This window comes from Elephantulus edwardii, unplaced genomic scaffold (assembly GCF_000299155.1).
Source record: "Elephantulus edwardii isolate Elephantulus edwardi_28Jun2011 unplaced genomic scaffold, EleEdw1.0 scaffold00103, whole genome shotgun sequence".
In the NCBI taxonomy this organism is placed as follows: Eukaryota; Metazoa; Chordata; class Mammalia; order Macroscelidea; family Macroscelididae; genus Elephantulus; species Elephantulus edwardii.
In genome coordinates this window covers 12058566-12086303 of record NW_006399853.1, presented here as the reverse complement: position 1 = coordinate 12086303, position 27738 = coordinate 12058566, and the positions used below count along the sequence as shown (strand labels likewise).

Sequence of the window (27738 nt, the reverse complement as noted above, 5' to 3'; positions counted from 1 at the left end):
ACTGTGCAGCTCTGCAACTGCATCCTGGACCATCCTCACCCTTCTGCCCCCAACCCTCACCTCCTTGTACCCCCAATATGTTTTTCCCAATTAAAAAATATTTAAAAAAAGACATTAAAAAAATATAAATAAGATAAAAAAAACCCCGAGAACCAATGAGGTAGATGATTAGGCATTATTGTCATGACAGGATCCAGAATGAAGGCTGCATAGTGGAGTGGACTTGGGGGGAGGGATTGCATAGCAATGAAAGAGTTTTTCCTTTACTTTTCAAGGAAAAGAGTGAATTTGGGTTGGGCAGGGAGAAAAGTGCAACAATGAATGACTGGAAACCCTAAGTCTCTGTAAACTTTCATTAAAATGAATTTTTTAAAAAAGGGACCCAATTGCCATTTGTAATAGACCAGGAGCCAGGGCCCGCTCACCATGTCCGTGTCCCTCACCATGTCCGTGTCCTTCACCGTGTCCATGTCCCTCACCATGTCCGTGTCCCTCACCACGTTGATGGCATTGTGTTGGTGTCACTCACCCTGTTAGTGTCACCACATCGGCGTCATCACCACCTTGGTGGCCCACCCTGCTGGTGTCACTCACCATGTTGGCATCACTGTAGTGAAGGAGTGTTTCCTGCCGTCCGTTGTAGACAAGGATCAGGATGGGATGCACCAGGTAGCAGGCGTAACTGATGCTGGCTGGCAGGGTCCACCCGGGCCAAGAGAGCACCCGGTCCACCAGCCCTGGGGAGACAGTCCATGACATCATAACCTACCCCCACCCCAGACTGGGAATTCACGGGTGTCTCCACAACATCCTTGGGATTCTGGATGTGAGGCCATGACACTTCCCTAAGGGGATCTTCATCCATCATAATTCTTAATAGAACAAAAGATTCTTCCTACAGCAAGAACATGATACTCCTTAGAATCAAAGAGGGGGAGACCTCAGCTCACTTACTTTGGAAGGGTCAGTTACAAGGACATTATCATGGATTGATTGACTTGTGTCCCCCTCAGAATATGTGCATGTAATGATGTCATGTGAAAGCTATGTAACGATTTCTCATGATCCAATAAACCAAAGAGTTGTGAAAGGATTAAGGGTGGAATGCAATAGCCCTCAACCTCATCACCACTGTCATCTGATGTGAAAGGAGTTCCTGTAAAGCATTCCCCATAACACTGAGTATCCCAGTAGAGATAAACGGTCAGGAGAGCTGAGGTCGCCACCATCAGCAGTGAGCTGCCAGGAGTGGAGTGTGTCTTTGAACATGGGCTCCTGCAAGAGGAAGCTCTCAGACCAGGGCAGACCAGGGCGTGTAGTGATCTTCAAGGAACGCCTGGCCTCCAGATGCTGAGAGAATCAAGGACTTTCCTCCAGAACAGCAGAGAAAGCAGACCTTCCCCTGGAGCCTGTGTCTTGAATTTGCAAGAGAATAAGTCTGTTGGTTAAAACCGTCCTCTTGTGCTATCCCTGTTACAGCAGCTCGATAGCACTATGACCAACATCTAATTAGCAGAAAGTCAGTGAAAACAAGGGAGATTCTGGAAGAGATGAATTGGCACAGCAGCTCCAAGAGTGGACTAAAACCTACTCAAAGGATTATGAAGAGAGCACAGGAGTGGACGACATTCAGTTCTGTTTTACCTGAGGTCAGCAAGGGTCAGAGGCAACTCTGACAGCCAGTAAGAACCACCATCACCAAAGGACGAGTCCTTTCTGTCCACATTGTCATGTAGGAACCATGTCAAATAGGAACCAACTCACAGCTGACCCTCCAGGGGGTTTGCACAGATTGAAAATCTGGAGGAGGAGACTGCCCTGAGTTCTCCCTCAAAGCAGCTGGTGGACTCAAAGCACCTGCCTTTGCAGCGGGTATTTAGAGCAAGTAAATCACACAGGTAAGACTTTCCATCTTCCTCTTGTAGAACAGCTGGTGGATTGAAACCGCTTGCCTCTGGATTGGCAGTGCAGCTTTTGACCACAAGGCCACCAGAGAGATCCACCTGCTTTGTACCAGCCTGTCGGGGAGGCTTTCTCTCTCCTTGTCTCCTTTCTACCTTTGTGGGCACAGAGTTCCCTGAAGATATAGCTTGTCCTCAAGCTTCGCCTGGGCCTGGGGAGGGGGGTCCTTAGCCCTTGTCGATGCTCTTTCATAGCACAAAAGAAAAGATACAATCCAGTCCCTTGAATGGCATCCTGCACTCATTTAACATAGCTGTCACTCATCTTGCCACGTTCACATCACAGAAATTAAGGTTTACAACACAGAGGGTAATTATAGCAGATCACAGAAGGGAGAATGTTTGCACAATAATGAGAATCATAGCCCAGTCACACCGACACACTGATGGTTCAACCCAACAGCATTGCTTCACCAACCACCCCAGTAACACAACCTCCCTCTCAGCACACTGGGAGTGGACACTTGTCACTTGTGAAGGGGTCACTTTTAAGCTCAGGGGCCTCATCCTACCTCCATAGCCCTCCTGGCATGCGAAGATGACCCAGCCCACGGCTGCTGCCCACACAGTCCGGTGCAGGGCCTGGTAGATGACGGTGGCAGCTGAAGTTGAGGAAGAGGCATCATCCAGCACATAGGCCAGAATGACCACTGCAAAGAGGACCAGCAAGGCACAAGTCCAGCCAAGCAGAGCCTGTACCTGTGGGAAAGGGAGGGTCACTGTCCACTCTTTTCCTTGCGGATTTACTTCCTCCTGCACAAACTTATTTCCTGTGTGTTAGGCACCTCAAGACGGCCCCCATTGTCCACGATAGGACAGGTGGCACCTGATACATGCACAGCGGTGCTGTTAGTTGCCAGCAACTCATGAAAGCCCCGTATGTGCCGAGGAAAACTGCTCCCCAGGATTTCAAGGCTGTGACCCTTCAAATGAAGATTACCAGGCCTTACTTCCACGGCATTTCTGAGTGAGTTGAACACCAGCTCTTTGGTTAGACCAGGGCTTAACCATGTGTCCACCCAGGGACTGCTTGCACGCAGCAACAGGACATAAAATAAGGGACTGAAGGTTGACAGATTGTCCTGAAGTCAGCTTCCTGGCTGCAGTCATGTGCCATGTGATGTAAGAGGTTACCAGCGGGGAAAGTGGGTGACGAGGACATGAGACCTTCCTGTACTAGTTCTGCAATTTTCCATCAGTCTGTAATAAAATTGGAATAAAAAGCTAAGAGAGAGAGAGAGGAAGGAGGAGGAGGAAGAGGAGAGGGAAGGAGGGAGGGAGGGAGATAGAATAGTCTCTATTTTACTCCCACTGTCCCTAATCCTCCTCATTCCACCTCTAAAAGAAACAAGGTTTCCAGAAACATCAAGACCTTCCACCTCCTGCCCCTCACTGGGACTCCCAGAATGATGGGATGCTCTCAACTCAGAGACCAGCCCTGCACCACGGCCTCACCTGGCCTCACCTGCCCAGGTCAGGGAGGAGGACAGAGAATCAGGTGTTGGAAGAAAGGAATGACCCCTCCTACCCTCCAGCTCCACCATAACTCAGTGCTCGGCCTCCTCCTGCCTGTGGCCTTGGGTCCACACCTTCCCCACCTCACCCAGCCCCTCCAGGGCAGCCTGGGAAGGCCACACCTTGGGAAAGCCCAGGCAGTGGTCCCACAGCTGCCCCATCCCACCTGGTGCCTTCCAGGACGACGTGGGAAGACCATACCTTGGTTGTGAGGATGTTCGTCTTCTGCTTTTGATTCATGAAAATACCCAAAAGAAGGCCTGTGAGGAACGGCCCAAAGCGGCAGTAGGGCTTGGTGTAGTATTCGGAGAAGTACAACACAACCACATCTTCACTGAGAAAGCACAAGGAGGAAAGGCAAGAGGTTACGTCTGCTCGGGATGCGGAAGAGGGACTCTGGGAGATGCCCACTGCAACAGCCAGCACGTCTACGGGTAACTCTCACGCTGTGGGCTCATGTCCTCGGACACTGACCTTGTTCCCACCATAGGCCAGACCTGGTGGCATTCCAAGTTCCCTCAAGTCCCTCTGCCCTGGATCCTACAAAGAGCAGGTAATGGTACTTGTTCAAGCATCCCTGGTGGGGAGGTGGTAATATGTTGAGCTGGTTCTCATCTACCAGCTGCTCCAACAGAGACAGAGAAGCGATCTCTCTGTGCAAAGATTTGCAGGCGGGGAAATCAGAAGCTGGGTCACCTACAGTCAGAATCGATTCTAAGGTAGCGGGTTTGGCTTGGTGTTTCTTTTACAGAGTTGTTTCTGGCAGCTATTATGTTAATTATGCTATGAAAATTCTTAACATGTGATGCCCCCAAAGAGGTCTCAATACTCCCAGGATGGAGATTGTCCTGAGAGAGAAGGGACATTCTGAGAGGGTCAGCCCCCAAAAGGGTTGCTCACAGCAGTGGTTTTTGTTTTGTTTTGTTTTTTTAACAAATCCATCATTTTATTTGCTTTTCAATACGTTTAAATCCTCAAGGGATACAGCATTACACGGATTCTGTGTCCAATGGCCTTAGCAGAATGGTTGCTCCAAAATTTGGCCCAAACCATGCCACAGTTTCCATGGGCACGAGTTACCTTTCCCCAGATTACTCTGGTTTTGTTAGGTTTGCCACCAGGAGTCACTGTACTATTTTTTGCTTTGTAAACATAAGCACGTTGTTGCCTCTATAGAATTCTATTTCATCTTGGGCATAAACACCTTCAATTTTAAGAAGAGCTGTGTGTTCCTTCTGGTTCTGGAGACCTCGTTTATAGCCGGCAAAAGTGGCTTTGCACCAAAGCCTCCCAGCCATCTTTGTGGTTTAGAAGTCCTGCCTCCAGGAGTCCTTTCTACTTCACACTCACCAAGAAGCAACTGAGTCCTGGAGCAGCAGCCCTCCGGACATCAGATAACCAGCACCATCAACTCTACCTCTGTGCCATCTCACCCTCCCTCTAGCTGGAATCCTTAGAAAACTATCACTGCAGGGGCCCTCGAGCTGCACTGATGTCTTCTGAGACAGTGGTGGGTTTGGGAACAATCTCTTTAAATGATTCTGATGTCACTCAGGTTTGAGCATTGGTGGGCTGGGAGCACTGGAGGGCTGGGAGCACTGAGGAGCGGTTGAGGGCTGTGAGCGTCCATGGGTTGGCAGCATTAGTGCGTAGGAAGCACAGGTGAGTTGAGAGCATTGATGAGCCAGGAGCAGCGGTTGGTTGAGAGCATTGGTGGATTGCGATAACTGGTGGGGTTATGGTGGATTAGAAGTGTTAGTGGGGGGGGGAGCTCTGGTGGCCTAGTGGCAAGAAACTGTACTGCAATCCCAGAGGAAGACGGTTCGAATCCACCAGATGCTCTGCCGGAGAAGGAGGCGCAATCTCCTCCTGTACCAGTCAGATCTGATTTGACGGTACACGCACACAAAACAATAAAAAAAAGAAGTGTTAGTGGGTTGGCTGTGTTGATGGGAAGGAGACTGGCAGGTTGGCAGACTTGTGGGTTTGTAAAACACTGGCCGGTTTGGAGTCCTCAGGTGACTCTCACGGGGGATCCACTGAGATATCCAGACAAGAGTGAACCTCATCCTGGGGAAGCTGGACGTGTCCTAAAGGCAGGTGACAGCATGACTGTGGCATGCTGCTGACTAGGAGGTTGGGACGGAATCATTCATTCCTTCCTCTCAGTCACCAATACAGAGCGTTCATGCGACCATCCCCCTTCTAAGCCTTTGGAATACAGCGGAGAATAAAACAAAGTTCTTACGTTCGTGGACCTTCCAGTTGAAGAAGACAAACTAAACAGACAAATGTATAGTATGTCCAGCGGCTTAGGACTGAGGCAGATAACAACAACAACATGGTGAGACAAAGCTGCATTGTTGGCTAAAAGCCTATCTTCTAACTACCACCTTCTTAACTCTCCTGGAAGCAGGAGAGGCATCCACTTCCTAAACAACACGCCTCTGGAAACTGTGAACTTGGATGAATGTCGATAGTTGTAGAGGGGCTCCAGGCCTTTTGTTTCTAGGGTCTCTGAGAGTCGTGCTCGACTCGAAGGCAATCAACAACAACTTCGCCTGTGCCACTTACCAGCTGTGTGACCTTGAAGAAGTCATCTTAAATTTCAGCCTTCTCATCCTGTACCCTCCTGCAGCCACGTGAGGGCGCCCCTGTCCTCTGAGAAGCCTTCGCACCGCCACCATGCGTCCCTGGTGCACCCAGACACGATGCCAGTGCAGATGAAAGTCCAGATGCTTGCAAACGCGAATGCAGTAACCTTTCCCACATGCGCTGAAAAGCCTTCCCACTCCATGGTTTCTCCCAGTCAACTGCACTGACCAGCAGCCCTCCTCTCAGTCCTGGTCATCCTGGGGACAGGCAGGGGACATTAACTGGGGCTGGCAGAGTGTGTTTACCTTGCTTCTGATGGAGCTGCAACCGGAAGCTTATAAACCAGCGTGAGCAGAGCGGTGACTGTGAAGGACAATGCCAACAGAGTGGTCCCCAGGATGCTGAGGGCCAAGCTACTCCTGCAGAGAAAAGGTGACACAGACGAGAGGACACCTCAGCACCAGTCACACAACATTGGAGAACACAAAGATTTGACCCAATGCCATCGTAAGGGGCTCCCTGCCAGCCCTGCTTTGGGGAGAGGCTACTGGGGGCTGAGGGGGTGCTGAGTAGTGCAGTTACCTGCTCAGCTGCTGACCTAAGAACTGGACATGTGAATCCCTCAGAGCGCACCTTGGAAGAAAGGCCTGGTGATCTCCTTCCCAAAAAGTCAGCCCTTGAAAATCCTGGTGCACAGTTCCTCTCTGATGCACATGGCGCACACAGCACCCGACACCTGACCCTCATCCACAACCTAATGCTTGGGAAACGCCATCCTCCTCCAAGTCAAAATGAGCTCCATGGCAGCAGGGTTGTTTTCTGTTGTTTTTTTTTAATGTTGTGGATTAGGAAGAGCAGTTGGGATCGGGTCTAAGCACCCGAGTCAGCATTCGTTTTGTGTCCATGCAGTCAATTCTGACTCACACTGACCCTTTTGGCACAGAGCTGAACTGTCCAAAGTTGTTATGTGCCATTGAGTCAACTAAAACTCACAGTGACCCAATGAACAATGGCTCTGAACCGTGTCTTAACCTGAGCCAGCTTCACCATCTTTGCCACACCTGACTCCCTTGTCCCAGTCATTGTGTCAATCTGTCTCATTCACGGCTCAAGAGCGAGTCCTAATCTCTGGAGCAGCAGCCTGCAGTCCCTCCTCCCACAGAGCTCCTGACGCATTCTGGCCTCCAACCGTTCCATTAGCAGGTGAGTGTGTAACCACTGCACCACCAGAGTTCCTTGTGCTGGCATTCAGTCTTATGTTCAGAGCACTTGTTCTAGGGAAAGTACTAGTCTAGGCTCTTTCTGGAGGACATCCCTGATTGTTCTTTTGTCAGACCATGCATGCTAGGAGGATGGAATATTGCTATATTCTATAAGTAATTTATCATTGTAGTTCAAAGCCCCAAAGACATCCACACGCTTTGACCCAGAAGTATGCTAAGAAAATGCCAGAATTTCTGATGGGTGGTTGCCATAAAAATATTGACCAGATTTCCATTTTTTTTAAAGTGTAACATTGGAAGCAGGAGTGGCATCCACTTCCTAAATAACATGTCTCCAGAAACTCCATGAATTTTGATAAAAGTCGATAGTTGTAGAGGGGCTTCAGCCTTTTGTTCATAGGGTCGCTATGAGTCATGGTCAACTCAAAGGCAATCAACACCACATGGGAAATAAAGTAACAACAGAGGAAAGTGAAAGCGAGGTAGTTGGTTCATGGGATGGAAGGTTGTGCAGATATATTTATTTATGTAAAAAAAATAACAGGGAATTATTTCTGTTCTAAGACTATGAGAAGAAAGATTCTGAAGGGTGTATGCGGCATGTTTTCATGTCCTTAGAAATGTGCAGGAGAGAGCTCTGAAGAGGAAAGGGCAGACACTAACAGTGATTTCTCCATCCCTGCAGGGTCCCCACTCTAATATGAGGAGCCTGGAGGTGGAGTGTGTGGCGGTCACACTGCCACACACAGTGAAAAGGGTCTAAGTTCAAATCCACCAACTGCTTTACAGGAAAAAGATAGGCATAAAGATTTACAGCCTCCAAAACTCAGGGGAGGGTCCTCAAGAGTCAGAATCAATGTGACAGCTGTAGGTTCTCAGTTCAGTGGTCTAGTGGGTTATCTGTTGGGCTGTTAACCAATAGGTTGATGGTTCAAATCCACCAGTCATTCTACAGGGAATAGAGGCAGCCATCAGTCCCCTTATAGATTTACAGCCTCAGAAACCTGATACAGGGTTGCCATGACAGAATCGACCCTGTGGCAGGGATTTTGGTTTGTTTTCAGTGTGATGTTACAGTAGGTTAGTTGGGCTGCCATACAGAAGATTGACAGTTCAAATCCACCCGCTGTTCTCCAGCGTCCTCCCGTGAAAATTTTCAGTTTCTGAAACTCAGCTCAGGTTGCCACAGGGTAGAATTGACTTCTCAGTGGTAGGCTTGGTTTTGAGTTTACACTCTAATATTTTTCAAAGTCTCTTAAATTGAGTATGGATTTTAATTTTTAAAAAGGCATCATAGATCTTGTAAACAAGGCATGAATAATCCACAGACTATACATCTCTCCATGAATCTCTAAAGCTGCTGAGCTTTGTGAAAACCAACAAAAATTGAAGTGATGAATATCGAGGCGGGGGCAAAAACAGCCACCCTGCTAACACAGCCGGGGGCGCTGTAAATGACTTCTCGCTTCCTGCTTTCTGAAGAGCAATCACATCCTGGGTAACAAGCACCACAAAATTGTTTCCACCCTCTGACCTCTTCATCCCACTTGGAATTGCACCCTTCGGGAAATAACGCAAAGGCGAAGCTGTGGGCTCAGAGACATCTGTCGCCAGGCCGTTTATAAGCGTGAATAACTGGCAGCTATCTGGCTGCCTGACCACAATAGATAGAGCTCTATCAATCCTAGCGCTGCCTTGTGTGCAGGTTATGGGAGTGTGTGCAAATGCTCATCACAGCTGTGCAAGGGGAAGAACTGTGCACGAAAATACAAACACACTGATGATGACGGCAAACAAAACACACGCATCTCTCCTTGGGTATAATCCAGGTGGGAAGAGCTTGTGAAAGAAGGCCGTCCACAGAGGAGTCGGCTCTGACTTTTCTGAAAAGTTATTTTTCTAATATTTAAAAGCAGTTCTGTGCTGCAGTGTAAGTCTTTTCTAAGAGTTTTCCAAAAGTGGCCCTAGGCAAAGGAAAGTGTGGTCCCATTGCACTCACTTGCTGTGGATGGCAATGATGGCTGGTGTAACGAGGTGGAACTGGAAGTCATTGGCCAGGTACCACGTCCAGCCGTTGCACTGAAAAGAGAAAAGGGAGTGGTTTCTTGCCTTTATGCACCAGCTCTGCATCCACTGACTTACCTCACCTTCCATGACCAGGAGGAGGTGGTCTGGACAGTGACATGGATTTCAGGGGAAAGAGAGAGGGTATTTGAGGGTCCAGATACCTCCCATCTCACATCCTGTGCATTCTTTACCACAGCTTGGATGCTAGGGACTCATGCAGCCACTTAACTAAGTGAAAATTCAGACACGGGCTAGGATAGTAGTTTATTAACAATAATAACAAAACCCAATGATTGTCAGAGACAGAAAGTACAACAGTGGACACCAGAAGGTGGCAGCGTGGGAGAGGACTGGGATGGAGAGATGTTGTTCAGTGTGGAAACAGAGCTTCTGTTTGAGATGATAGAAAGTTCTGGAGGGAAAAAACAAAGGAGATGGTTACCCAACATTGTGAATCTACTTGATACCATTGAATGAGATGCTTTAAATGGTCAAAATGGTAAATTTGTATCAGGTATATTTTACTATAATAATTTTATGGGAACAAATTCTTGAAAGGTTGGCAATGGAAGTATCATTTAATTTAGCAATTCTAGGTGTATGTTCTAGAGAAGTATAACACCAGTAGATGCTTGCACACCCACGGTCATCTTATCACAGCATCAGTCCACAACAGCAAAGAGACGCAAACAACCCACTTGTCCATCAACAGATGAATGGAAAAATGAACCTGGCACAGACACACCCTGGAACACTGTGCGGTGTTGAGGAGAAACGAAGGTTCTGTGGAATACCTCATATGTGGATGAGCCCAGAGGGTGTTACACTGGTTGAAAGTGGTCACAAAAGGACAAATGTATGAGTCCGCTAGTACCAATTCAAGGAATGGCTTATACACAGAAAGACACATTTTGGATGGTTATTGGGGATGGAAGGGAGGGGACAGAAAAGCATTAATAGTGATATGCATATTAATTTGGGTAAAGGGAAAAGCAGTATATTATAAGAGGGAAGATTAGCACAGTTTCACTGAAACAAGGAGGAGGGAGATGTGCATAAGAATTAGAAAACAACAGTAAATATCCATTCTGTGTATTATACTACAATAAATTGTTTTTAGATGGACACTGTTGTTATTGTCAGAATATTGGTTGAGGGCAGTCCTGGCTTCCATGTGAAACCCTGGACTCACACACAAACAAAGGCATGTCAGTTCAAGCACCGTCCATGTTTGGGTTCAGAGAGCCACTTCCTTGTAATTTTGTCTCAAGAGAGATTCTGGAGAAACTCACTCCGTGGCACCACAGTCAAAGGCACCCTGATCACCCCCTAACTCCCTCCATCCAAAAGAGAAAGACTTCATCACCGTGGGCATGGCTTTGTTCACAGTCGAAGAGGAAGTGTTGTGATGTGGACAGTGAGGTGCATGCTGACTGCGTGGCTGGCCAGAAGCCTCTACATTCAATGTCCCAATTGGGTTTCAAGTCCCTTGGGTGGTACAAATGGTGAAGTGCCTGGTTGCTAACCAAGAGGTTGACAGTTCAAGTCCACCTAGAGGTATTTCAGAAGAAAGATCTATTGTAGAAAAATTGGTCGTTAATCCTACAGCACATGGTTCCACTCTGACACACTTGAGATCATCATGCGTCACAGTCTACTCTTCCGTAACTGCTTTTCTTTCTCTTTTCATTCCCCTCTAAGTTTCCTCTGAGGAAACCGGGCTTTAGGGAAGCCAGGAGGTACAAAGCCTGTTGCTCTGAGCCACACTGTCAAGGTGTGGCTTGAAATGAAGCAGAATCCATTGTGGCAGAGTGGGCTGCCCTGCTCCATCCCATTACAGGCCCCCTGCACAAGGGAGCAAAGTTCTTTTCTCCATGAGGTAGAAAAGACTAGAACAGAAAACATGGCGGGTCAGGTGTCAGCTGTTCTGCAGATGAAGAAGGTGACCCTCACTGGCCTTGCTCCTGTTCTCTGCTTTCCACAGTCCTGATCTGATCCAGACCAACATGGAAATACCCCCTCATTAAAAGGGCTGGTTTCCTCACCCACAACCCGATTCTGTAGCATCAAGATCATTCCAGGTGAACAAGTATCTCCCTTTTTGCCAGGAGACCAAAAGAACTAGATTGATACCTGCTACCATTATGGAACATTTTGATTAAAGATTCCACAGATGTATCTTGCTCACAAGGGGGAATAGAATTTCAAATTTTCATAGACTCTGAATTTTCTTGTTCCAAGAAGTGTGAACAAACCCCTGAGACCTTTAACCCCAAATAATTCTTAAAACTTAAAAAAATTTCTGAAGCGTTTTTAAAATATTTTAGTTTGTTGTTGTTGTTAGATGTTGTCAAGGTACTTCTGGCTCAGGCTCATGGCCACCTTACATATCACAGCACGGAGCATTGCCTGACCCTATATCACCCTTACAGATGTTGGTGTGCTTAAACACTAGGACATAAATGCCTCTCATTATTGAGGGCTCCTTTTTAGTTCTATCTACTGCACACTGGAAAAAAATTGACAACAGTAACAGGAAAGATTGGAAAAGAGGCAGAGAATTTGTGTTCACGAGAAAGCAACAATTCATAAAAGGAGTTGACAGAAGATAATCAATGTCACTGAATCCAACATGTAGAAATCGTTGATTTGGTGGATGTTTTGCTGTGTAAGTTCTCAACAACAGAACAATAATTCCCTGGAATATTCCACAGGAAGTGGTGGGCACTCAGACTGGCCCTGGAGGAGGGGGCTGACCAAGGGCCATGAGACGAGTCCAGACGCCACACACTCTTTCCAGGGGCCGGACACTCACCGCCTTCTGAACGGAGACAAGGTTGTTGAGAAGCAGTAAGTTTGTCCACCAGGTTTGCCGGCAGTTATCCAGGTGCAGCCTGGGCACTTCCCAGACGGGGCCCCAGGGGACAAGGGGGAACAGTCCACCCAGCAAGCACACGGAGTACAAATGCAGAGGCTGTAGCCTGAGAGAACGGTGGAGAGAGAAGACGACCAAGGTCAGTCAGTCCCCCGTGACTGTGAATGTAGCAGAAGATTTGAACCCCTTGCAACACCCCTGCCTTCCAGCCTCAGAAGTGTTTATTACATACCCAGCATGCTGACTCTGTTCTGCTGAAGGAATTAGTAATAGAATCTCATTTACTAAGCATATGCATTTACTAAACCATATGCATTGGAACCTATGACTAGAGTTGTTTAGATCAAGATCAACCAAAGTGCTTGATGGAGACAGGGATGGTGATTCGGGCATATTGCTAGGAGAGATTATTCCCTGGAGAGGGACATCATGCATGAAAAGGTGGAGGACCAGCAAAAAAGAGGAGGCCCCTCCCACAAGATGGACAGACACAGTGACTGCAGCAATGGGCTCAAGTGCGTCCGAGACGGTGAGGGTGGCCCAGCATAGGACAGGATGGAGGTCTGTTGTTTGCAGGGTCGCTAGGAGTCGTATTCCACTCAAGGGCATCTAACAGAGATAAACAGTTAAGTACTTGATTTGTGGGTCTCAATTCATCACGGCCTTATAGGATAGAGTAGAACCACCCAGTAGGGTTTCCTAGAGGGTGATTTTCATGGGAGAAGAAATTTCTCCTGTCTTTTCAGCCAAGGAGCCGCTGGAGGTTTGAACCACCGATCTATGCATTAGCAGTCTGTTGTTTAACCTCTGCACCACCAGGCTCTATGACAAGCTGAAAAGTTGGCCATTGAACCCACCAGAGGTGCCTCAGGAGCTGGGCCTGGAGGTCTGCTTCTAGCAGCTCACAGCCCTGCAAACCCCACAGTGCAAGCACACGGTGTGGCCATGGGTCAGAACCAACTCAACAGCTGCTGACAAACATCAAAACAACCTCGTCGTCACAACCACCACCCTCACATGCCCGATGAAAACGGAGGGAATTGTCGTCAACAAAACAGCCAGAATGAAGGCTGCATAGTGGAGTGTACTCGGGGGAGGGGGTTTTGTATACCAATGAAGGAATTTTTCTTTTACTTTTCAAAGAGAAGAGCCAACTGGAAAAGTGCAACAATGAATGAATGGAAATCCAAAATCTCTGTAAATGTTCATTAAAATTAATAAAATAAAATTTAAAACAAACAAACAAAAACCCAACCATCACCCTCACATGACTGATGAAGAGTTTGAATTGTCATCACCACAACAGCTATCACCCTCACGTGACCGATGAGGAAGTGAGGGAACCCATAGTTTTCCCATCTAAGATGAGAAAATTCAAGTATGTGAGGGCTGAGTAACACTCTTGGGTGTTCAGCGTGCCAACCTAGCTGACCGACTACAGAGCCTGTGGTTACCCACTGTCTTTCCAGCCCAGAAAACACGTCAACACTCCCTTTCCTAGTCTGCGACAGTGTGGCGGGCCAGGAGGACCAGAGACCAGCTCCGCAGCTGTCCCTTTTCCCAAAAAATGTGCAGATTGAAGGGGGAGGCATCAATTTACATGAGCTCAATTTTCCTTTTCCCTTGAAAGCTCAGCTGTCAGATCCCATGACCAGCGCTTTGCTCTCAGGAAGCCCATCTTCCGCCTCCATGTTGTAATCCCTCTGCTCCAATCAAAACACTCACCCCTCCAGGAGACCATCCTGCCCCCTCAGCACCCTGACCACTGGCCCCACCTTCAACCAGCCCCTCTCATAGTTGCGTCTTTACTATCTTACAATTACTAACACATTTCCTGTTGCAAAAGGCTATTGGGTAGCATTTCAGAGGGGTGGCCAGGGAGGCGAGGGGCATGGTGTTACGAAGTGTGTTACACTCTTACTTACAGGACCTAAAATGCCAGTAATTTGAACGAGCCACACAGATTCTTTTGTTTAGTGTAGTAGGGTCTAAGGGACTCTGGCAGAACATTGATTAAAATATGCTGCCCGTTGATTGAGGAGTAAGGACATTGTGTCAGTGGAAGGTATTAGTTTCCATGGTATCTATTCTAGCAAAATTCAAACCACATGAAGTCAGCAAACACCAACTGTATTTTGGAAGGAAACTATTTCTCTCAAATGAAAATAAAACCCTTTAAAGAGAGTTGAAGACAAGGAAGCCTGTGAGAGCTGAGTGGCACAGATGTAACCTTGCTGGTCTCACCTTTTCTCCACCTTTAGACCACAGCCTACCCACTCTTCCTATGCTCATTTTAATGGGAATATCTGAGTGTTCTTTCTCTGATAGATTTCCACCTGATAGTTTCCAGCTGGGCTGCAATTCCAAAGGCACACAGTTTCACTCCGCTAGCTGCTCTGGGGTGGGGGGAAGGATGGACATTTCCTCCCATGTGATTTACTGCCTCTGAAATCCCACTGGAGGGTCAGGTATGAGTCAGCTCCCTCTTGACAGCAAACAACAATCACTGTACCACTAAGCTACCAGGAGCTGCACTGTCAAGCCGATGGTCCATGGTTCAAATCCATCATCTACCCCACAGGACAAAGAGGAGCAATCGCTTCTTGTCTGATCTGCTGCCTCTGAAAACCTGCTGGAGGGTCCACTAGGGGTCAGATCTGAGTCAACAGCCCATAATAACAACCACAACTGTTTAATAAATTATTAATGTAGCAATAATGATCTGAAATGATACAAATATAAACATACCTTATCAGACGACTGGAAAAGTACCTGAGTATGATTTTAGGAGTTATTCCTCTGTCGGAATGCTGTTGCATCTTTAAAAATGACCTGGCACTTAAGCAGCCACTGGTTAAGAGAGAGAAAGAACAGCACAGGCGTTACCATCAGTAGACAGTCCACTGGTAGATAATCTGCTTGTCTCAGTGAGGACAGGATAAGTTCTGCTGCAGTAACAAAGCACTTCCAGGTCTTAAAGCAACAACTGGGTTCTTTTTCTTGTTTATGTGACATGCCCACAGCTAGTCACCAGGCACAGTGTCCTCTTCAATACGAAACCAGGCCACGACCTGAACCTTCATCACTGACCATGGCTGGAGACAAGAGGGTTCTGGTCTAGATCAAACCAGCAATAAAACAGTTTAGCTTAAAAGTGTCAAATGTCATTTTTCACTCATTACTCATCGGCCAGATGTTGTGACATGACCTACCCAGCCTCAATGGGGCCACAGAGTGAAATGTGACAGATACCTGGAAGGCAGCCAGCCAGAAGCATTTGGCAAACAACACTATTGTCTGCCCCGTCGATCTTTTAAAACAGTAATATCAAGGTCTGCCATTTATGCTGTCCTGCAGAGCTTCCTAAGCACTTTCACTAATGGGCTAGTTTTTGTTTACGCAACACAATCAAACTACTCTGTAATAAATATTTGCCAAGTGCATGATCAAATAGACAAAGCTGCCCTATTAGGTAAGAGGGAAAACATCATTATCCTTGCTTATCTGCAGAGAAGTTGACTGGGAAGTGAACTGCTCAAGGTCACAAAGTTCTTAGTCAATGTGTCCTTGGTAGCAGATCCAATGCCCAGAATGTCCCGCTAAAGAAAGGAGGTTATGGGGGGGGCAGGGGCGGGACAGGGAGAAAAGGGCAACAATGAATGAATGGAAGCCCTAAGTCTCTGTAAACTGTCATTAAAATTAATTTAAAAAGGAAAAAAAGAAAAAGTGTGAAATAATGTATATGAATTTTGCATAGAAAAATAAAATAAAAATATATAATAAATTTTATAAAAATATAAAATAATTTTTTAAAAAAGAGTTTTTGCCTTTTTTTGGAGGGGGGTCTCCAAGGCCATACTTTTTTTATTAATATTTTTTTATTGGGAAAAACATATTGGGGGTACAAGGAGGTGAGGGTTGGGGGCAGAAGGATGAGGATGGGCCAGGATGCAGTTGCAGAGCTGCATAGTTTGGTTGGTGGGGGGAGCAGGTGAAGGAAATGATGAGGGTCCAGTGGGGACCAGATGCTACAGAGGAATGACAAGCATTTTCCAATAGTAATTAAACCAACTGTCTTATTGATTTGGGAATTGGATGCCGACTTTCTGGCTTCTTCATGCTGAACAGGGGCGTAGATATAAAGGGGGGAAGGGAGGACGCTTTATCACCTTACTGGTGGTCTTGGGTTACAGCTGCTTGCCTTCTTGCTCCTGAGGGCCGCGATGGTTCGCCCCGAGCTGGGGGCCAAGCACAGCTCGCCCCGGGCAGAAGGCCACGACGGCTCGCCCCTGGCCGGGGGCCGAGGGCAGCCCGCCCCGGGCAGAGGGCCGCGACGGCTCGCCCTAGGCCGGGGGCCGAGGGCAGCCCGCCCCAGGCAGAGGGCCGTGACGGCTGAAGTAGTCTTTTTTTTTAAAAGAAGTGTGTGTGTGTGTGTGTGTGTGTGTGTGTGTGTGTGTGTGTGTACCATCAAATTGGATCTGACTGGTACAGGAGACTGCCCCTCCTTCTCCAGCAGAACATGAAGTAGAGTCTGGGTTCACCCCCCCCCCCAGGTGCCAGTCGGGGCCTGGGTTTCAGCTGTCCACACCACAGCAGTGGGCAACGAGCTTAAAGCCCCTGATGGCTCTGGGCGCTGACTCTCACCAGTGGCTATGGATGAAGTCACAGGCGATTTTCAGCCAGCGCCCCAAGGCCATACATTTTTATGGAAGCAGACTGCCACATCTTTCTCCCACGATACATCTGATAGGTTTAAACAAGCACTTTAACTACCATGCCACCAGGGCTAGGGGGCGGTGATATAAATGAAATGTTTCCAATCAGGCTGGGAGGATGGCCAGAGGCAGGGGGTTCCAGGACTGCAGAGCAAGAGTGAGCATCTTAGGAGGTCCTAGCCACCCTCCGGGCCTCGTCAGAAATCCAGGGGGGTGAGATCTCCAAAGTCAGAGTCAAAGAGGTCTCTGATGTTCTCTTCCTCAAGGCCAAACTGGTACTCGAGAACTTCGTTGGGAGGGGACAGGGTGATGAACTCCTCAGGGAGGAGGCTGGAGAAGTCCTCCTGCACTTGCTCTAGGAGTGAGTCTGCTGCCACCAGCGGGGACAGGCGGTGCTCATTCACAGGGGCCCGGAGGCCACCCATTCGGGACAGCAGCAGTTCTAGGAACATGGGGAGCATCACAGGCCAGGGATGCCCCTAAAAGGAGCCAGAAGGAGCTATCATGCCTGCCCACCATCCACCCAAAGGGGGTGCCTTTTAAGCCGTAACTGATGCTATGTTTGTGAATGACTTCCCAATCTCCTGACATTCATTCCTGCGACCCCTGCTGCCGTTCCCCGAAGGATTAGATGTATTTCCTAGAGCTTTGGTGGCCTAGTGGTAAGAAGCTGTGCGGCAATCCTGAAAGCACATGGTTTGAACCTGTCAGCAGCTCTGTGGGAGAAGGATGGGCTAGCAATCTTTCCAGAGGGTCAACTTTGGGTCAGCTCTGACTTGATAGCACACAACAACAACAAAAACGTTGCAACAGAAGATGTAAGTGTGTTGGGTAGTGTGGGGAGGGACAGAGGCATGCTGGGTAAAGTCTGTCTTTATTTGCTGCCTGTGAGATTTTTTCCTTTGAGAGTTGGAAAAGTGAGAACAGCAACACGCACACACACACACACACACACTCCAAAATAATAAAACAAAAAAACAAGAAAAGCCCAACAGCAAGCAAAATACTGTTCAAACTTATTACCTGAGCAGGAAAAAGGTATCAACCCCAAGATAGAAGGGGCCACTCCGAGAATAAAGGTACAAGGGGCTTTTAAGCACTCTAGCTTTCCATTCAAGGACATTATCTGTAACATTAAAAAAAAAATAAATTGTGTTTTTTGTTTAATTGAAGAAAATTATGCAATATCATTTTTTTCTGAACAAATACAAACATCCTCAACTTTGAGTTGAGGATGGGTTTGGGGAATCACCGTGATTGATGCAAAAGGAGACGTTGGAGAGGGAACCAGAGCTGGTGACTGAGGCTCCAGGTTGCAGGGAAGCCGTTGAGCATCTTTGCGATCTCGGGCTTCTCCTGACGCTAAGTCATTGATGTCGCTCTGCTGCACACGGACCCAGGTGACTCACCTGTGAGACTCGTCACACTGCTCTGAGCTGGTTCCTCGGCTCCTCAGGGCTGGCATGTGTATTTGACCCCTGATCAGAAAAACGGCCAGAAAGCACTGCTCTTACGATGGGTGCTCAGGAGTGTAGCACCAGGCAGGAAGCTGAGAATCTCCGCCCTAATGTTTGTTGTTGTTGTTGTTGCCATGTTGAAGCCCATTATTACCTCTGCTGTGAAATTCATCTCACTGAGGGTCTTCCTCTTTTTGCCCACTGTCTGTGTCCTTCTACAAGGACTGATCTCTCCTGGTAACATGGCCAAATTACATGAGATAAAGTCCCACTTCCTCACTTCTAAGGAATATTCAAACAGCACTTCTTCCAGGAGAGATCTGTTTGTTGCTCTGACAACAGTGGTACACTCAATATTCTTCACCAATGTCAGTAGGAAATAGCACCAATTCTCCAATCTCCTTTATTCCTTCTTCAGAAATTACAAGCATTTGGAGGCAATGGCGAATACCACGGCTTGGGTCATGTGCACTTTCATCCTCAAAGTAACATCTTTAACTGTTAATGAAACATTTTTTACCGATCTTATGAACAAGGGATCTGAACCCCATCCTACCCTGTACCCTCCTCACACTTCCTGGTACACTAGACCCCATTGCAGCAGTCACCCTATCAATCTAGCTGGTTAAGGGTCTTCCTTTTCTATGCCAGCCCTTCCAAGCATCATGTCCCTCTCCAAGGACTAGCTCCTTCTAGCAATATTCCCAAAGTATGTGAAGCAAAGCCTCAACATCTTTGCCTCCAAAGAGCACTCTGGCTCACCCTCTCCACAACATAGTTGTTTGTTCTTTTGACAATCTATGGGATCTTCTTGATGCTACCAATATCCAAATGGCCAGTGGTAGTCCATTTTCACTCACTAATGCCTAGGTTATTGATTTTTATGTATTTCATCTCATTTTTTATAATTTGCCATTTTCTGAGATTTAGACTTCATGTATTCTACATTCTATTAATGAATGTTTGCAGCTGTTTCTTCTCATTTTGAGTTATGCCACATTAGCAGATGAAGGTCCTGGTAGCTTGACTCCATCCACATCACTGAGGTAGACTCTTCTTTGAGAGAGCAACAATTCCCCAGTCACATGTTGTATAAGGCTCTATCAATGTCCCACTGCTACCCATCATGTCTTCATTGGTCAATTTTATAAATACATCTCCAGTTCCTTCTTCTTCGTTGGTCTTAGTCTAAAAGCTCTGTTAAAACCTGTCTACCACAGGGGACTCTTGCTGGTATTTGAAATACTGATGGTCTCTTTTCCTGCATCAGAACAACACACAAGACTCCACAGTACAAGATGACCAACAAATGGCCATTTAATATTATTTAATACTCCAGCAGAATATTAACATATGCTGGGCTGTTTTCCAAGAAGAAAAGCAAACTTAGATTCTGGCTTCAGTAATCATGCTGGGAGAGAACGTGGCTCCTTGAACTATGAAAATACAAAGCTTGCGGCTTACTATTCACCGGGAAACAAGATGTGAGATTTATACCTAAATAAGTGAGGTTGATTCTGACTCCTGGCGACCCCGTGCGTGTCAGAGTTGCTCTGGGCTTCACATGCATTTACAGCTGGATTTCTCAGAAGCAGGTCTACAGATCTTCCTTCTGAGAATTCTATGGGTGAACCTGAACTTCTAGCCCTCTGTTTAGCCGCTGAATACATTAACCATTTGCTCTATCCAGGGAATCCACTGCACACTGCCTGGCACGCTCACCCTGGGAAATCCAGGCCTGGTCTCTGTAGTAGAAGGCAGAGTTGCTCATTGGAGGGCTCTACCCTGACCCACCACTGAGACAGTCCCTCTTCCTTAACCTGAAGGCTCATTGATTCTACGCACCCAAAGACAGCCAGGCTGTCATCTGGCTGGTGTGTCCCGAGATGATCCAGAGGAGACTTACGACACGGATGCCGTCGAGCACGGGACAGGTGTCTGCTGGGGTCCTTGTATTCCTCATGGAGGCCACATTCTTCTGCCAAGAACAGCATTTCAGAGCATGGTCCATGGCACTCAAGACTTCTGAATGAGACCAAAAGAGTTATTCTCTTCCCTGTAAACTAGACCTGTCTACTGATAGATAGATAGATAGATAGATAGATAGATAGATAGATAGATAGATAGATAACACAACACAGTACACATTGAGTTGGTTCCAACTCACATGACATGTAGGACAGAGTAAACCTGCCCCGTCAACTTTTTAAGTCTGAGAATCTTTGGGAAGCAGACTACCTCAACTTTCTCCCATAGAACGGCTGGCACCCTACCTTCTAAACAAGATCCAAAACACACAGATAGCTCATGTCAGTGGTCACCCCAAGTCTCTCACACTCTGATCCTAGACTGGCCAGCTCTGGTCTCCATGGTCTTACCTTCAACCATGAGTTGTTGTTGTTGTTGTTGTTGTTGTTGTTGTGTACCACCACGGTGGAACCAGCTCCTAGCTGACCTTCCAGTGGGTTTTCAGAGACAGTAAATTGCACAGGAGGAGATTGTCCATCTTTCTCCCACAAAAGCAGCTGGTGGATTTGAACCATGTGCCTTTGAGTGGGCAAGGCAACTCCTTACCATTAAGCCACCAAAGCTCTCTCATGGACCGTACAGAACCTATAGTTGGTCTTGCTTCCTTTGACTTCTGGCTTCCTCTAACAGACCTGGATCCGTCGGAAATATTTTGTCCCACCTTTTTCTGGCAGGATCTCTGTTCATGTGCAGTTTCAGGGAGGCCAATCCTCCTTGAAAGGGTTCAGCAGACGTGGGACTTGGGCCTCAGAAAGAGCCCACAGTATCCACAGTGCTGGTGCTGCCCCTGACATGGACTCCCTGGTGTTTCCCAGGGAGCACCCACTGTGAATAAGGTCTCCTCATGTTGTCAAAGTGGAGATGTGAGAACAAGTGGAGGGAGTCGGTGGGACCGCAGTGAAGGAGGGGCCTCACATGGGACTGAGTCTGGCTCCCATTTCTCAGCACTGTTGCTTCTAGCATGTTAATTAACATCTCTGTGCCTTAACCTCCATATCTGTGAAATGGGACTAAAAGTAGATCTGACAAGCACAGGAGCATCACGAAGAACAAAGGAGATCATTCCTATAAATAATTTCCAGGCGAGCTCTGGTGACCTAGTGGCAAGAAGCTGTACTGCAATCCCAGAGGGGGAGCGGTTCAAATCCACCAGATGCTCTGCTGGAGAAGGAGGGACAGTCTCCTCCTGTACCAGTCAGATCCAATTTGATGGCACACACAAAACAGATAATAAAAATTTTTAAAAATAAACAAACAAACGAAAAACTATAAATCATTTCCAATATGATCAGCCCATAGTAAAAACTCATGAGATGCCAGCTACTAATAATACTTCTAAGAACCTTAACAATGCGTATATATTCAGCTGCCAACCATAAGGTCGATGGTTCAAAGCCATAGAGCATGGCAATCCCTCATTCTGAGGCTAAGGTTACAAGTGGGTGATGGAAAAGCTAATCTTAGTACATTTATAATTCTTTTTTTTTTTTTTAAAAAAAAAGGCGCTCTGGAGTTGATTCCAACCCACGACAATTCCATGCTTATCTAAGCAGAATTGTGCTCCCTACAGTTTTCAAAGGCTGATTTTTTTCAGAATTATATCATCAGGCTTCTCTTCAGAAGTGCCTCCAGGTGGACTTGAACTTCCAACCTTGTGATTAGTTGAGTGTATTAACCACTTGCACTACTCATAAATTCCATCTCGATCATAGGTTGCTGTTGCTGTGTACTGTCGAGTCAGAATCGACTCATAGCTGACTCTCCAGTGGGTTTTCAGAGGCAGTTAATTTCAGGAGAGTAGATTGCCCATCTTCCTCCTGTGGAGCCGCTGGTAGATTCAAACCATAAACCTTTGAGTTGGCCACCAGAGCTACTTAGATCACAGGAGGGAGACTCATTTTGAAGGAGATACCTGAAGTTTTTCTTACTATTTGCCAGTTCACGGTGCTGGGCTAGTTGAGTGTTACTTAAGGCAGAAACTACATCACTGATATTTCAAACGTCAGCAGATTGGTTGCTTTGGTGGACGAGTTTCACCAGAGCTGACATTCTAAGACAGACTCAGAAGAAAGACGTGGCAATTGGCTTCCAGAACTTAGCCAATGAAAACTTTGTGGAGCACCATAGTCATATAAAGAACCAAGCATGGAAAGGGCAGAGGGCTGGGCAGCATTTCGTCCTGTCATGCACGGCATCACCATAACCAGCACCAATGTAACAACAACAAACACGTCAGCAGATGGCATGAAGGTTATAGCCCCAGCTTGTAACTGAATCACAGCACAGAACAGATCCCTGAACCTTCCCTCTCACACGCTTTGTCAGGGAGCCCTGGGGGTCTAGTGGTAGGGGGTCATAGGCACTTGGTTTGAATCCACCAGCTGACCCACAGAGAAAGATGGGCAGTGTCCTTCTGTGCAGTCTTCTTCTTGTTGTTGTTGATTGCCTTCAAGTCGAACATGACTCACAGTGATCCTATGAACAAAAGACCTGCAGCCTCTCTATACCTATAGACATTTATCAAAGTTCATAGTTTCCAGGGGCATGTTGTTTAGGAAGTGGATGCCACTCCTGCTTCCAGTGCTGCTTCTGAAGGCCCACTAGAGGGTCCGCTATGAGTCAGTTCAAACTCCATGATACTTAACAACAACAACAACAGCATTCTACATCAGGTTCTCTTTTCTGGCCGAGTGTTACGTATGTTGCACAGCATGTTAACTAGCTGCACTGCATGCTTCTTATCCTGGTCTGGGCTTATATGAAATGACTCATCTCTATGAGGTTAGGGTGCTTCAGTGAGTTGGCTGTGACACTGTGACACTGAAAACAGGTGTCACCATCACACCCACTCCCCTACAGACTTGTGACAGCGGAGGCCAGCCCTCATCTGTGCTCAGCACAAAAGTGTACTAGATGTCTGTGACCACGAGATCCAGCATTTCCCGGGCCTGGCTTTTGCCTACAGATGAAACAAAGACACAGTGTGCCACGCACAGGCCACCCTGGCTGATGTTTAGACACTGCTGGGCATGCGCTGGGCTCCAGCACCGCAGCCACAGTTTCCCAGCCACAGCCTCGTCCAGGCCACTGTCTTGGGTGGTCTAGGTTTCATGACAAAGCTTACTCTGTGCTCTGCTTGAGACTGTTAATCCTGATAAATGGGCCAGGCAGTCCTCGTGCCGGAATTTTTGTCTCTTTTTCTTTCTCTCCGTTTCTTCCAAAGGCAGACTACCGTAATTGGCCAGGGGGCTTCCTTGAGTCGGCGCTGTCCTGTGGTCTGACATCCACCCCGCAGCCACCACGTAGATGGTTCCAATCAGGGGAAGGGCAAGGCCCAGCATGGTGAAGAACCTACAAGGAGAAGGCCTCAGTGATTCAGTGACCTAGCCTGACCCTTCATAGACATCAACAAGGTACAGAGCAAACATCCAGTGACCAGGCACACACGCAAACTGCCCCCTAGAATCGAGGCAAATGCTTAGCAACATGGTAAGTTGGCTTTCTGAGAATAAAGATAAAGAAGGAAAGCACAAAGGAAAAGATGAATGGATTTCACTAAACTCCAAACCACAGTAGTAGAAAAGCAACTGCAGATGATCAAGGAAAGCAACCAAAACACAAGGAAGAATATTTGCAGCTGATATGATTTAGTGTTGATAGCTTTCATATATAAAATGTACTTTAAAGTCAATAACAATGCAATCACCCACTCAGAAAAGAGCATGCTTCTGAATAGGTAACTGCAGTCATTCATTCCAGGGATGTCACCAGAGCATTGAGGTATGATTTCAAGGAGGATAAAAGGGGGGGGGGGCACACAACTTACAGGGGGTAAAAATCACTATCAATTTTTTCTGTATGTAAATTAAGCCAATCTTTTACAAATGTATGTGATTTATGTATCAAATTGGTTCTCACTTTGAAAAAAGGAGATTTTGAAGGCAATGAAAGGGCAATGAAGCAGACATGCTCTTGTCCGAGTGGGGGCAGTAGAGTTCTCAGAAAAACTTGTCGAAGATTCAAGAGTGAAGACCAGCAATTGCATTTCTCATTATTTTATCTAAAAATAATCTCAAATAATTTGGGTATGTTATCAGGTGGGGACAGTTCCGAAAAAAGGACATAGTGTGAAGTAGATAGTCGGCAAAAGAAGCCCCTCAGAGAAATGCACTTACACAATGAAAGGATTGACACAATGTCTGCAGCAAAGGGCTCACGCACATCAGCGATGGTGGAGATGGTGGATGGTGCAGAAAGGAACAGAGCCTACCCGATGACCCTCAACAGCAACAGCAAAGAAAAATCAAAGATGCAAGCAAAAGTCACAGGTAAGGTTGTTGCAGTGTCTACAGGAGAGACAACATCTCAACTAACATGAGTTAAGCTCCTCAGAGGTCTCAAAGCCCAATGCCATTTGAGTGTGGTCACTTTCCAGGTGAATACCTTGGTATTTTCTTATTTGCCAGATATGTGACCTTCGTGCAAATAGGCAATGACTGGCCCAACACCACTCAATGGGTGAAAATAAAAGGGTTTCTGTAAAGGGAGATGGAAAAATTGGGGAATGGCTAATGGTGATGGTTCAACTACATGATTCTCAGAACTAAGAAATGTCACTGAATTGTGCCGGTAGAAAATGCTCAAATGTCAAATGCTTTTGTTGCATCTTTTTGTTAGATGCCATCGAGTTGAGTATGACTCATAGTGACCCTACAAACAACGGATCCGGACCCCATTCTATACTGTACCGTCCTCGTCATCTCTGACACTCTTGACCCCACTGCTGCAGTCATTATGCCAAATCCATCTCATTGAGGGTCTTCCTCTCTTTGACTGACCTGTCCAAGCATGATGTCCCTTTCCAAGGAATAATATGGCAACTCCTAAGAACACACCCAAAGTATGTGAGACAAAACTTCACCATTCTTGCCTCCAAGGAGCACTCTGGCTGCATCTTCTCCAAGACATATCTGTTTGTTCTTTCGGCAGCCCGTGGAATATTTGGTATTTTTCTCCAACTCTACAGTTCAAAGACATCATTTCTTCTGTTGTTGTCAAGCATTCAGATGCATAGCAAGTGACTGAAAAGACTATGCTCTGAATTAGGCACACCTGATTTGTTGCATGTTTATTTACCCAAATGTAATAAGAATGAATCAAAACCAGTAAACTGAGTTGTTGTTGTTGTTATGTGCCATCAAGTCATTTGTGACTCATAGTGACCCTATGTATAAGAGCCCTAAACGCTGTTCTATCCTGTGCCAACCTCGCTGTCTCAAACAGATTCATTCCCACCACTCCACTCACAGAACTGATCAATTGCCATGTCTTTTAATCCAAATGATAATCTAAGTGTGCTCTATTGTACACAGGGTTTTCGAAGGCCTGTCATTTCAGAAGTGGATGGCCAATCCTTCTTCCTAGTCTGTCTCAATTTTTGTAAACTGAGTAGTTAAATGCAAGTAATTAAATGCAATTAGTGAGAATAACAAGAAAAAAACACACAAAAGTTTCAGAAGACTCCCTCCCAGCAGAAACTGGGTACCTATACTCACAGACACACGGCAGCAAACGTGTCGAAGGGGAACATCCCACCAGCACATGTGGCCATAACCACCCCAGGTGAGGAGGAAGAATTTATCATGAAGAGAGACAGGGACGGTGCCAGAAATGAGATGTTTCGGAATCTTAAAATACCTACCAAGGGGGGAAAAAAGAGAAGAATTAATAACATTTTGCAGTAAAACACTTTTCTAAGAATTTTCCTATCTATGATTTCAAAACAAAACTCTGGCATGCAACAAGGAAGGTAGCCCATAATATAATCATTTTAGAGGAAATTCACTTGTTTAGGCACAATGATTCAGAATGCAGGGCTGCTGTTTGGAGGGCCTGAGTTCACCCCTTGCTGTGTGACTTTGGGCAGGTTCCCTAATCTCCTGCACCTCAGTTTATTTTATCTTAATTTACCTCTGAGGTGAAGTGGGTTAGTAATAGTAAACTTCACTGGGTCATTGTGAGAATGAAATATAATAACTATTGTAGAACTAGAGCAATGCTTGGCTTATATAAGGGCTCAATACATGTCCATTTCATTTGTTATACAACCTGGGAAGTGGGTGAGCCAGGACTTATCCCAGGCCTGAATGCATGCTTGTTCATTTACTTCTCACCTCATCACATTGCCGTGACTGCCATATAGGCTCTGACTCTTATGCTAACTTGCTGTGTAACTAGGCACAAGTCATTTTTCTTCTCTGATCTCATTTCCTGATCTCTATAATGCCAGAGGGGTAGACTGAAGACAAGATTCTCTAAATTTTCTTTCACCTCCATTACTCACTGTTCTGATGAGTCTGTGGCCAAAATGTTTCTGAAATGCCCAAAACAGGTTGTAAAACCATCAATGAGAAAACCAAACCTTCTGTTGTTGAGTTGATTACAACTTGTGGCAACTGTCTGCTGGTTTAGCAGATTATGCATCTATATATAAAACTGACCAGAAGAGATAAAAACCTCAAGCTGATAAAGTGAAAACCTGCACTAGACAAGACACTTAACCAAAGCGGTAATTATAAAGCTGTCTTAGTCCTCTAACGCTGCTATAGCAGAGATCCCACAGTTATTAGCTCTCTCTGTTGGTTCTGGAGGCAGGGCCTTGCTTCCTTCAGCATCTGTAGGGCAGGCATTCCTTGGAGATCTCTATTTTCCTGGCCTTCCACAGTGTCAAGGAGTTTCTCACATTGAGACCTAACTCCAAAAGGACACGCTCCACTCCTGGCAATTCCTTCTTGGTGATACTGAGACCTCCTTATCAGATCCCTTTCCTTTTGTCTCTACTGAGAGAAAAAGGTGTTACAGGCCACATTCTAAAATATATCCCTTTCAAGGATCAGGGCTGTGTAGCACCCTTCCCCTCAATCCTTTCACAACTACCGTATCAGGGAAATCATTACATAACTTCCACATTATAGCATTGTTGTTGTTATGTGCTGTTGAGTTGGCATCAAACCAAAGCTGCCCCTGTAGAGGGTTTTCAGAGACAGTTAGTCACACTGGAGGTGATTGTCCATCCTTCTCCTGTGAAGCAGCTGGTGGAGTCACACCATGTGCCTTTGGGATCACAGTACAGCTTCTTACCACTAGGCCCCCATAGCTCCCCCATTATGTCATTGTTGTTATTGGGTATTGTCAAGTTGGAATTGACCCATCGCTGACTTTCTGGAGGGTTTTCAGAGGCAGTCAATTGCACAGAAGGAGATCACACATCCTTCTGTGCAGCAGTTTGTAGATTTGAATCAA

General features: G+C 46.5%; 1 protein-coding gene across 1 annotated transcript in view; it reads right to left on the bottom strand.

Annotated features, from left to right (window-relative positions):
• The window catches only part of LOC102863521 (nose resistant to fluoxetine protein 6-like), a 46545-nt gene that overhangs the window by 1118 nt on the left and 17689 nt on the right, over positions 1 to 27738 (bottom strand). Inside the window, exons 4-14 of the mRNA XM_006891762.1 lie at positions 25992 to 26133; positions 23669 to 23787; positions 20254 to 20433; positions 17975 to 18077; positions 14985 to 15086; positions 12177 to 12342; positions 9294 to 9373; positions 6377 to 6490; positions 3678 to 3810; positions 2474 to 2660; positions 595 to 737 (exon numbers count right to left, since the gene is read on the bottom strand). Of these exons, the coding sequence (XP_006891824.1) occupies positions 595 to 737; positions 2474 to 2660; positions 3678 to 3810; positions 6377 to 6490; positions 9294 to 9373; positions 12177 to 12342; positions 14985 to 15086; positions 17975 to 18077; positions 20254 to 20433; positions 23669 to 23787; positions 25992 to 26133 (1469 nt within the window). The remainder of the gene's footprint in view (positions 1 to 594; positions 738 to 2473; positions 2661 to 3677; positions 3811 to 6376; positions 6491 to 9293; positions 9374 to 12176; positions 12343 to 14984; positions 15087 to 17974; positions 18078 to 20253; positions 20434 to 23668; positions 23788 to 25991; positions 26134 to 27738) is intronic.